The sequence below is a fragment of the Carcharodon carcharias genome, chromosome 4 (assembly GCF_017639515.1).
Source record: "Carcharodon carcharias isolate sCarCar2 chromosome 4, sCarCar2.pri, whole genome shotgun sequence".
Lineage (NCBI taxonomy): Eukaryota > Metazoa > Chordata > Chondrichthyes > Lamniformes > Lamnidae > Carcharodon > Carcharodon carcharias.
In genome coordinates, this window is record NC_054470.1 from 119,548,989 (window position 1) to 119,561,213 (window position 12,225).

A 12,225-nucleotide genomic window follows, 5' to 3' on the forward strand; every position below is an offset into this window, starting at 1 on the left:
ATTTGGGCAATGCTCTCGTGACATTTTATAACCAGTGTGTAATCATAATTCTCTGGTAACCTCAATCTCTGAAAGCTGGGCACAGACCAGGGATTCTATGGCCTTGAACTAGGTTTCTTTGTAAATTGATCTTCCAAGATCAATTTTCCAGGTGTGCTTCAAAGATCTCCCACTGCTGCCTCCCTGGAAATGTAAACATTGTTAATGTGGTGATATCAGAACCTCTTAGCGTCAGGCGCACAGCTGACATTAACAAGATATACACTGGTGAGACTAAGATCTTATATCATTCTTTAAAATAAACCTAAACAGCTTCTAACAGGTTTCAATTTAATGATTTATCAGTAGCTCACTGAATAAATATGCACTTCACAAATATTTATATGAAAGACGAGAAGGGTTGCTGACCTTGAGGAAACTCTTCCAATAGTTGTGGAATAGAATGTAGCATTTGCCATTAAAACTAACTGAAAGCAGACAAGGCCATTTCTTCTGATAAACTGCCTGGGGTAACAAGGTGAGGAAATCTGGATTTACTCAAACTGTTGTCAGTGGGAAGAGCGTTATACATTTTCCAAAATGAAGAACATAAATGCATGCATATTTCATTTAGCTTTGCATCTTGGAACATCTTAAAAGTCTCCTTTTTAAAACAAAAATTTCTTTCAGGGCTGTCTTCTGGATAGTTTCCAGATGGCTGGCTCCATCTACATAGTGCAAGTTGCCACTTAATAAAGTTAAACATTTTAATATGAAGAAACATACAACATTCTTCTGAGCTGTTATGACCTGTGAATAAAATGAAGGATTTCTAGTTTTTCAAAAATCTTACACCAAAACATCCACTCAGATCCCAATGGTCCAGAACCTCTCAATAAAATCTAAACAAACTTATAATTGCAATTATGTCTGAAAAGATCCTCTACAGAAAAATCTATTATATAATAATTTTGGAGTGATTCAAATTGTTGCTTCAAACTGAAGTCATTGTGTATGTTAAAGCTGTGTAGAACTTTGGCTAGATCACTCTTGAAGTACTGTGTACCATTCTGGTCTCCATCTTATAAAAATAATATAGAAGCACCACAGAAGGTCCTGGTACATGAATCACAAAATATTAGTATGCAGATACAGCAAGTGATTTAGAGGGAAAATGGAATGTTGGTGTTTATCGCAAAGGAAATTGAGTGTATAAGTAGGGATGTTTTGCTGCAGTTGTACAGGGCATTGGTAGACCACATTTAGAGAATGCTGTATACAGTTTTGGTCTCTTTACTTAAGAAAGGATAGAGTTGCATTAGGAGCAGTTCAGAGAAGGTTCACACAAGATATTCCTGGGATGAAGGGGTTGGCTTATGAGGAAAGGCTGGACAGGTTGGGCCGGTATTCTTTGCAGCTTAGAGGAATGAGAGGTGATCTTATGGAAACATATAAGATCCTGAGTGGACTTGACAGGGTGGATGCTGAAAGAATGTTTCCCCTTGTGTGAAAACTAGGGGACAGTTTAAAAATAAGTGGACTCCTATTTAAGACAGAGATGAGGAGAAGTTTTTTCTCTGAGGGTCGTGAGTCTGTGGAATTCTCTTCCCCAGAGAACGGTGGAGGCTGAGTTAGATAGGTTCTTAATTAAAAAAGGAGTCAAAGGTTATGGGGGTGAACAAGAAAATAGGATTGAGGCCACAATCCGATCAGCCATGATCTTATCAAATGGCAGAGCAGGCTCGAGGGGCAGGCTCGAGGGGCCAAATAGCCTACTCCTGTTCCTAATTCATATGTATATTCATTTGTAAAAAAGATTTACTAGAATGGCACCTGAACTGAGTGGTAATAACTATCAGGAAAGACTGAACGGGCTGAGGCTCTTTTCTCTAGAAGAGAGAAGGCTGAGGAGTGACCCGATAGAGGTCTCTAAAATTATAAAAGAGTTTGATAGGGTAGACAGAGAGAAGATGCTTCCACTTGTGAGTGAAAGCAGGGTGAGGGGCCACAAAGATCGTCACTAATAAATCCAATAGGAAACTGAGGTAAAACTTCTTTGTCCAAAGCGTGATGAGAATGTGGACACAGGGCAAATAATGTAGATACATTTAAGGGGAAGCTAGATAAGCATATGAGGAAGAAATGAGTAGGAGGCCCATGTGGGTTATAAACACCAGCATAGACCGGTTGGGCTGAATGACCTGTTTTTGTGAGATAAATTCTTTGTAATATATGATCCCACATTGTTAAGGTGGTAATGTCAGAATTTCCTACACCACAATTCCTGGTACAATAATTGATGTTATAAATGAACTTTTTGATGTAGGACTGACTGAATCCCAATGTAAATCTATGACATTTATAAAAATTCAGTCACAAATTCCAACTTCGAAGAACCAGAAGTTTCTTTTTGTTTCTCCTGATTTAATGTCATTAAAATATCCTGCATTTTAGGTGGAAGTTTTACTCCCATTCGGTATGTTAGTGATAATAGCATCAATGATTGAGATTGTGGCAAAGATCATTGAGCTGAAATTTAACTCTGTTTCTTTCTCCAGAGATGCCACCTGACCTGCTGAGTATTTCCAGTATTTTCTGCTTCTATTATTGGAGATTCTTATTGTGGTTGGCCTTAACAAATGTTGTATTTGGGTTTGCATTTATCTAGCACTGCATGGATATCAGCTTTTAATCTAAATCAGTTTCAGTATCACCTTCACAAGTTCTCAAACGATGACTGTTGGACAAGTACAATGTGTTAAAATTGGAAAATGTGTTAAATCTTTTCGGCAGTTTTTACAAATGTAGACTCTAATCCAGCTCCATTCTCCGTCATGTTGGCTGTGAAGCTTATAAGCCAAACTGAAATCAGTAAAACAGATATTATATCAGTCACTACACTTCAAATGTATGTAATTGGTTGTGAAGCACTTTGGGACATCCTGCAGCCATAGAAAACACTGTAGAAATGCAAGTATATCTTTCTTATAGAGATAAGGCATATCATATAATCATTAAACAATTGATGGTGAGCTTTTAGAAGAATTATACAGCACAGACTTTTTTTTATTCATTCATCGAATGTGGGCATCGCTGGCTGGGCCAGTATTTATTGACCATCCCTAATTGCCCTTGAGAAGGTGGTGGTGAGCTGCCTTCTTGAACCACTACAGTCTATGTGGTGTACATACAAGCACAGTGCCATTCGGGAGGGAGTTCCAGGATTTTGACCCAGCGACAGTGATGGAATGGCGATATATTTGCAAGTCAGGATGGTGTGTGACTTGGAGGGGAACTTGCAGGTGGTGGTATCCCCATGCATCTACTGCCCTTGTCCTTCTAAGTGGTAGAGGCTGCAGGTTTGGAAGGTACTGTCGAAAGAGCCTTAACGAGTTCATGCGGTGCATCTTGTAGATGGTACACACTGCTGCTACTGTGCATTGGTGGTAGAGGAAGTGAATGTTTAAGGTGGTGAATAGGGTGCCAATCAAGTGGGCTGCTTTGTCCTAGAAGTTGTTGAGCTTCTTGAGAGTTGTGGGAATTGCATATATCCAGACAAGTGGAGCGTATTCCATCACACTCCTGACTTGTGCTTTGTAGATGGTGCACAGGCTTTGAGGACTCAGGAAGTGAGTTACTCTCTGCAGAATTCCTAGCCTCTGACCTGTTCCTGTAGCCACAGTATTTATTTGACCCATCGCTCTTGTCATCTCTCTGAAAGATTTATCTACTTAATCCCATTCCCCTACTCTTTCTAATACCCTGTTAAATTTTGCTTTTTGACATATTTATCCATTTACTTTTTAGAAACTGTTGTCTTTTCTGCTTGTACCACTGTTCTGGTCAAAGATTCTATGTCCTTAAGAAACATTTACATATAAAAACAAATTCCAAGACCTCTCCACCCATTATTTTGGTAATTACTTTAAATATTTGCTCTCTGATTATCCACTCACCTATCATTATAAACTAAGATAAAATCAAAATACTGCGGATGCTGGAAATCTGAAACAAAAACAAAAATAGCTGGAAAAACTCAGCAGGTCTGACAGCATCTGCGGAGAGGAACACAGTTAACGTTTCGAGTCCGTATGACTCTTCATCAGAACTAAAGGAATATAGAAATGTGGTGAAATATAAGCTGGTAGAGGGGGGTGGGACAGGTAGAGCTGGATAGAGGGCCAGTGATAGGTGGAGGCAAAGAAGAGATTACCAAAGATGTTGTGGACAAAAGGTCAAAGGGGTGTTGATGGTGGTGATACTTGCGAAAGGAGGTGCTAATGGTGACATTAAGAGTAGAAAGCAGGATGAGCAAGTGACAGATGGCCCAAGTGAGGGTGGAGGAAGGGGACGGTGTGGGAAAAAAGATCAAAATAGGCTAAAGATGGGGATAAAATAATGAATGGAAATAAATTTTTAAAAATAATAATAATAGAAAAAAGTGGGGAAAAATATATATATAAAAATTAAGAAATAAATATTTGAAAAAAAGGGATCAAAAAGGGGTGAGGTTGGAGGAGAGAGTTCATGAGCTGAAGCTGTTGAACTCAGTGTTAAGTCCAGAAGGTTGTAAAGTGCCTAATCGGAAGATGAGGTGCTGTTCCTCCAGTTTGCGTTGAGCTTCACTGGAACATTGCAGGAGGCCAAGGACGGACACGTGGGCATGAGAGCAGGGTGGAGTGTTGAAATGGGAAGCGACAGGGAGGTCTGGGTCATGCTTGCGGACAGTCCAAAGGTGTTCTGCAAAGCAGTCACCCAGTCTGTGTTTGGTCTCTCCAATGTAGAGGAGACTGCATTGGGAGCAGCGAATGCACATTCTTTTGCTTGTCATCTCGCCTCTCCTTTGGGAGTGCTGCACTGTTTGAGTTGCTATTTTTTTTAGAAAGATGTTAAATTGAAAACCCCATCTTCCTCTCACGTAAAACTAGAAAAATCTCATGGCATTATTTCAAAGAAGAGCAGGGGAGTTGTCCCCCACCTGCCCACGTCCTGGCCAAAATTTACCTTCAACCAACATTATTGTAATAGATTATCTGGTCATTATCCCTTTGCTATTGTGGGAGTTTCCAGTGTGCAAATTGGCTGCTGTTTTACCTATATTACAATGGTAACTACACTTCAGTAAGTACGTCATTAGATCTAGGACATGCTGAGATTATGAATTACAGAAACACAAATCTTCCTTTCTTCTCTCTATGGAATTCAATTCCTTCTAATTGATATGTTTGCATTTGGCTCCAGGTTTAATCGAGGCGTTGTTGGACTTGACATTAATAAACTCAAGCCCCCTGATCTCCACATCAGAAACCTCGTTGGTGTGTGTTCCCGATGGCAAACCTATTCCAGACCACATTTCCATAGCTCGGGGCATTGATGCCTTTGTTGATCAATCGAGGAGCCCTGTGGAGCAGAGCAAGACTAAAAACTATTCATCGAAAGTTGTGTGGAGGAACGATGAGCAAAATGATAGCGTTGGAATATTCTTTTGTGAGGGAAGATTTAAAGAAGAGGTCACCACAATAACTACAGTTAAGATGTCACAGCAAGGTAAAACACTGAAAGGCTCTGGAGGCGAGAGTCTATCAAGATGACTGGGAATCAGTTTTGGCCTTGTGCTGTTTATGGATTGTATTCAATCTATTGGCAAGATTGGTACCCACACCTTGACATGAGTTATGGCCATTCTTTCTAATGATTTTTTTGTGCCATGTGCCTGGTGTTCCCAGTCTTCGTTTGGCACAATATTGGGTAATTATTTGCTGATAGAAACCTCTCTTTACTGACATTTTGTTTTCCGAGGTAAGAGACGAGCAGTAGTCGAGCTGGCTGCTTAACTCAGTGCTGGGTTTGTGAATGTTGAATTTGTGTTGCAATGAAATGGATGCTTTAAATTGGTAATTAAGCACAGCTGTCCCCAATTGGGGAAGGATTAGGGAAGCATTGCAAGAGTATATAAACCAGTTCACCCAGTGTCTGAGAGAAATTGGAGAGTCTGTGACTTTGCTGTCTTGGAAATAAACCTGTTTTAAGTTACAGGCTAGCTTCAGACTCATTCTTCTTCAACATACAATTATTGGAATTAACACTCAGAACACTGGCAAAGCACACAGGCTCTCTCAGTACCTTCCCATCTGCATCTCCCTGACTGTTCATGTTCAACTCACTGCATAACCTGTAGGTCAGCAAAATCAGATGCAGGGCTGTACCATCTGATGCAAGCACACTTGCAGCTAATACACGCTATAACGTTGACACTGCCAGTAATCATAATGAGTGCTATTCAAGTCCTCTTTTTCCACTCTTTTTAGGCACACTGCATTCCTCTTCTGTGACATTGCTTTCCTTGGGATAGAAAGGCTAAGGGGAGATTTAATAGAAGCGTTAAAAATTATAAAGAATTTTGATAGAATAAATAAGGAGAAACATTTTCCGGTGGTAGGAGGGTTGGTAACTATTGGACACAGATTGAACTGGCAAAAGAGCCAGAGGGAGGTGAGAATTCTTTTCACAATGAGTTATGATCTGGAATGAAAGGGCGATGGAAGCAGATTCAATAGTAACTTTCAAAAGGGAATTGGATAAATGCGTGGAAAGGAAACATTTTCAAGCAGTGGGGAAAGAGTAGGGGGAGTGGGTCTCATTGGGTCTTTCAAAGAGCCAGCATAGGTACAATGGACTCTTTCCATCGATGGACCACTCCCAAGACACTGGTAGGAATAGTCTTCAGGGCCCCTGACAAAAGCTATACTGTAGGACAGAGAATAAATCAGGAGATAATGAGGGCATGTAAAAAAGGCAATACATTAATCATGGGTGACCTTAATCTTCAAGTAGATTGGCAAAATAAAATTGGCAGAGGTAGACATGAGCAAGAATTCATGGAGTGTATTTGGGACAGTTTCTTAGAATAATATATTGTGAATCCAACGAAGGATCAGGCTATTTTGGATCTGGTAATGTGTAATGAGGCAGGTTTAATAAATTACCTCAGAGTAAAGGATTCCCTAGGAAACAGTGACCATAATATGGTAGAATTTAGTATTCAGTTTGAGAGTGAGAAACTTGGGTCAGAAACAACTGTGCTAAACTTAAATAAGGGTAATTACAAAGGATAAGGGCAGATTTGGCTGGAGTGGACTGGGAAAGGAGTTTAGCAGAAAAGATGGTTGATGAACAATGGCAGACGTTTAAGAAAATAGCTCATGACTCTCAACAAAGATATATCCCAGTGAGGAAGAAGGATTCAAGGAAGGGGATATACCAACCATGGTTAACCAAGGAAGTTAAGGATAGTGTCAAATTGAAAGAAAAAACATATGACATGGCAAAGATTAGTGGTAAGGCAGAGGATTGGGAAAGTTTTAAAAGCCAACAAAAGATTACCAAAAAATAATGAGAGAGAAAATAAACTTTGAGGGTAAATTAGCAAGTAATATAAAAATGGACAATAAAGCTTCTTTAAATGTATAAAAAGGAAGAGAGAGGCCAAAGTGAACATAGGCCCCTTAGAGAATGAGGCTGGGGGAATAATAATAGGGAACCAGGAAATGGCAAAGGATTTGAATAAATACTTTGCTTCAGTCTTCATTGTAGAAGATACTAATAGCATTCCAAAAATACTAAATAATCATGGGGCAAAAGGCAGGGAGGAAATAAATACAATAACTATCACAAGAGAAAAAGTACTAGGGAAACTAATAGGGCTAAAGGCCAATAAGCCCACTGGACCTGATGGGTTGCATCCTAGGGTATTAAAGAAAGTAACTTCAGAGATAGTGGATGCACTGGTAGCAATCTTCCAAGAATCCTTAGATTCTGGAAAAGTCCCAGAGGATTGGAAAACTGCCAATGTAATACCCTTATTCAAAAAGGAATGGAGACGAAAAATAGGTAACTATAGGCCAGTCATCTTAACATGTCATTGGGAAAAAGTTAAAGTATTATAAAGGATGTAATAGCAGAGCATTTAGAAATACATAATATAATCAAGCAGAGTCAGCATGGCTTCATGACGGGGAAATCATGCCTTACAAATTTATTAGAATTCTTTGAGGAGGTAACAAGCAGGATAGATAAAGGGGAACCAGTAGATGTAATGTATTTGGTTTTCCAAAAGGCATTCGATAAGGTACCGCACATAAGGCTACTTAATAAGATAAGAGTCCATGGTGTTGGGGTAGTATATTAGCATGGATGGAGGATTGACTAACTAATAGAAGACAGAGAGTTGGGATAAGGGGGGCATTTTCGGGATGGCAACCTGTAACTAGTGGAATGCCACAGGGATCAGTGCTGGGGCCTCAATTATTTACAATATGTATTAATAACTTGGATGAGGGAAGTGAATGTACTATCGCCAAGTTTGCAAATGACGCAAAAATAGGTGGGAAGGCAAGTGGTGAGGATGACACAAGGAGTCTACAGAGGGATATAGACAGGTTAAGTGAGTGGGCAAAAACCTGGCAGATGGAATATAATGTGGGAAAATGTGAGGTTATGCACTTTGGCAGGAAGAATAGAGGAGCTGAATATTATTTAAATGGAGAAAGAATACAGAAGGCTGCAGCACCGAGGGATTTGGTAGTCCTTGTGCATAAATCTCTAAAAGCTTACGTACAAGTTCAACAGGTTATAGGGAAGGCAAATGGAATGTTGGCCTTTATTTCAAAGAGGATGGAGTATAAAAATAGGGAAGTCTTGCTAAAACTATACAAGGCACTAGTTAGACCATGCCTAGAGCACTGTGAACAGTTTTGACCCCCTTTTCTAAGGAAAAACACACTAGAATTGGAGGCAGTCCAGAGAAGGTTCACTAGGTTGATCCCAGGTATGGAGAGATTTTCTCATGAGGAGAGGATGAGTAGGTTGGGCCTGTACTCATTAGAGTTTAGAAGAATGAGAGGCGACCTTATTGAAACATATAAGGTTCTTAGGGGGCTTGACAGGGTAGAGGCTGAGAGGCTATTTCCCCTTGTGGGAGAGTCTAGGACCAGAGGGCATATTCTCAGAGTATGGAGTTGCCCATTTAAAACAGAGATCAGGAGGAATGTCTTCTCTGAGGGTAGTCAATCTGTGGAATTCTTTACAGCAGAGGGCTGTAAAGGCTGGGTCATTAATTATATTCAAGGCTGAGATAGACAGAATTTAATCAGTAAGGGAATCAAGGGTTATGGGGAAAAGGCAGGAAAGTGGAGTTGATTATCAGATGAGCCATGATCTCATTGAATGGCAGAGCAGACTCGATGGGCCAAATGGCCTACTTCTGCATCTACGTCTTATGGTCTTTCTGTGTTGCATCATTCTATGATTCTCATTGATATTATTATGTAGTACTGCAAAATAAATGCAGCAAAGGAAGATTCTTCCATGCAGCTGGGTATTTGCAACAGACTCACTCATAAAGAGCCAACGTTGTCCTGATGTTTGTGACGGAAATCTTCTTTCAATGCTGAATGAGTTTCCGAAATGCTTTGCCTCAACTGTTAGTTTAGTCATACTATTTTCCACTTAGGACTGATGTGGTCAGGGTGATCAGTGGCCACTCTGCTGGTACCCCACCCTTCTTGAAAGTGATCCGAAAACAGATGCAGAAAACATCAGCGTGTATGCTCAGTGTGGTTCCTGCCTCTGCCACAGACCATGAATCATTGTCTGTATGTCACCTCATACAAGGATAAAGGGGTTGACCTGACTTGTTGTGATCTGTTTTATTTTGCAGCGCATTTCTTCCCAGAAGTATTTTCTGTTACTGCAAATAAGGGTGAAAATGTGACAATTCGATTCAAACGACAGCTCCAGATAGATGCTGATGTTATGATCTATAAAAATGGTAATAAAGCTACTGTAGTTGGAATCTATTATCTTGCAGACAATAGACTCACCAAATTAACATTGTAAGCTGTTTGTGTCCAGCTAACCATCTTATTGTGAAATACAAAGGAAAAGAATTATTCTCAATCACTTACTAATTATTCTTCAAACATTTAGCCATAAATAATAAATATGTTATTTTGCATTCCTCCAATTCTGGCTTTTTGTTCATTTTAATCATTCCACCATTAGCAACCATGCCTTCAGATGCCAGGGCCCTAAGCTCTGGAATTCCCTCCCTAAACTCCTCTCTGTCTGTCCACCCCTCACTTCTCCTTCAAGACACGCCTTACAACCTATCTCTCCTTGACCAAGCTTTTGGTCATCTGTCCTAATGTCTTTTTATGTCAAAATGTATCTGATTATGCTTCTGTCAAGCAACTTGGGATGTTTTATGATGTTAAAGGTGCTTTTTAATAACAAGTTGTTGTTACATTTTATGTATAGGTAAAGCTGTGCAGTACACTATTTAAAACTCATAAATAGTTCTGAAATGATGGTCATTGTATCATTTCTCTGTTTCTAGTTCTTGCTAAGATAATTATGACCACCTGAACCAGTTTCTTCAGCAGACTTAAACATGGTTTTTTCTTTAAACCATGGAGATTAAACATTATAGGGATCTCACCCCTTTGGCCTTATGATGCCAACGAAGTCAGATTTCAAATTTTCTGATATAAGCAAGAATTAGTTTGTTGATCACACAAAATAAATAGGGACAACCTTTCAAATATTAATAGCTTGAAACAAGATTGCAAACATGAGCCACACATTTTAAATACGCTATTGTTCTTCAGTGTTCAAACTAAAACTATGAATATAACTTGCAAGAAATTTTAGTGCAAATTTTGACATCCTTTGCAAATATTACCTCTTAGTCCCTCTCTCACAATTCCACACACTCATTTTATTCAATTTTCTCCTTTCTCCTTCTGTTTCTCTCTCCTCTCCTTTCTCCACCCTCTATCCCCCTCTCTCTTTCTCTCTTCTCACATATCCTCTCTCTGTTGCTCTCTGTCTCTCTCCATTTCTTTCATCTCATTCCCATGCCATCTCTCTCTTTGGTCCCTCGCACTTTCTCTCTCTCTCGGTACTTCATTTTATACTGACACCCCCCAGCTAGCACTGACTGTCCTCTTTTCCTGAGACCAGTAATTCATCCCAGGTTTCTGCTGGTGGTGATAGCCATATTCGTCAGGGTCTGGATAAGCGTATTGTTTACAATCCCTGCAAACCCATGCTAAATCTGGTGGCACATTCGTACTAAAGTTAATTAGAATATTTGCAGTGAATAAAAGATATATTGTTTAGCTGAGCCAGTAAAGGAGGAGAATTGCCTATTTGTAATGTTGGTTTAGTTTCTTATATCCTGCTCCTGTCACATTACGATTAGCAGCTGTTTACAAAGCATTCAAAGGGCAGAACATCAGCTACCAAAGAACTGCCTCAGGTGTGAAAGATATCAATTAATAATATTTTTTGCAATGTGTTGTTAGCTGTAGCTCAATCGGTATCATTCTCACCTCAGAGTCAAAAAGTTGGAGGTTCAAGACCGACTCAGCGAATTGAGCACAAAATCCAGGCTGACACATCCAGTGCAGTTCTGAGGAAGTGCTGCACTGTTAGGGCTACATTTCCCCCCCTGATGGGTGGGTGCGGGCAGGCACACTTCCGATCGGCGCCCCCGATTGGAGGAGCAGCGCCATTTTACGTGGGTGGGCCAATTAAGGCCTGCCTAGCGTGATGTCCGCACAGAAGCGCTATTGCGGGTGGGGGAATGCCTAAAATCGAGAGTGCGCTCTTTCGCACATGCGCACGAAAGAGTGCACTCATATCCCTGAGGCTAAGCGCTGCCTCAGGGAAATTGGGTCTACTTTCAAAAATATTAAAAATAGAAAAAAAAAATTCCTTTACATGTCCCCTCATGTGACAATGTCACATGAGTTGGGACGTGTTCATAATTTCCAAAAAAACTTTACTAAAATTTTTAAAACCCTACATGAAACCTCACCCCGCCTGTGGATGAGGTTTCATGTTTTTTCTAGTTTGCGTTGGGGCTCCTGGCCTGCCCGCCAACCTGGTCCACTAATTACTTTAATTGCTCTGTCAATGGCCTCAATTGTCCATTGACAGGTTGGTGGCTGCGCAGCTGATTTTGCTGCGCCCCCGTCTTCCTGAAAATTTAAATGGGGCGTGCTAATGTCGGGAGTTCTGCCCAACATCACTGGGCGTCATTTTACATGTCGGCAAGTGGGCCCCGCCCCCACTTGCCCACAGTAAAATCCAGCCCATAGAGATGCCAACTTTTGGATGAGATGTGAAAACAAGTTCCCTTGTTTCCTCTTAGCTGGATGTGAAAGACCCTATGATGTTATT

General features: G+C 40.3%; 1 protein-coding gene across 5 annotated transcripts in view; it reads left to right on the forward strand.

Moving 5' to 3' along the window:
• tek (TEK tyrosine kinase, endothelial) overlaps positions 1–12,225 on the forward strand; it is a 72,554-nt gene that overhangs the window by 11,843 nt on the left and 48,486 nt on the right. For 2 of the 5 annotated variants that reach the window (XM_041186041.1, XM_041186044.1), the window contains exons 2-3: positions 5,221–5,526; positions 9,698–9,808. The exons of 1 other annotated variant lie outside the window; for it this stretch is intronic. In XM_041186041.1, the coding sequence (XP_041041975.1) occupies positions 5,221–5,526; positions 9,698–9,808 (417 nt within the window). The remainder of the gene's footprint in view (positions 1–5,220; positions 5,527–9,697; positions 9,809–12,225) is intronic. 2 more of the 5 variants (XM_041186043.1, XM_041186045.1) reach the window with 2 other exon arrangements.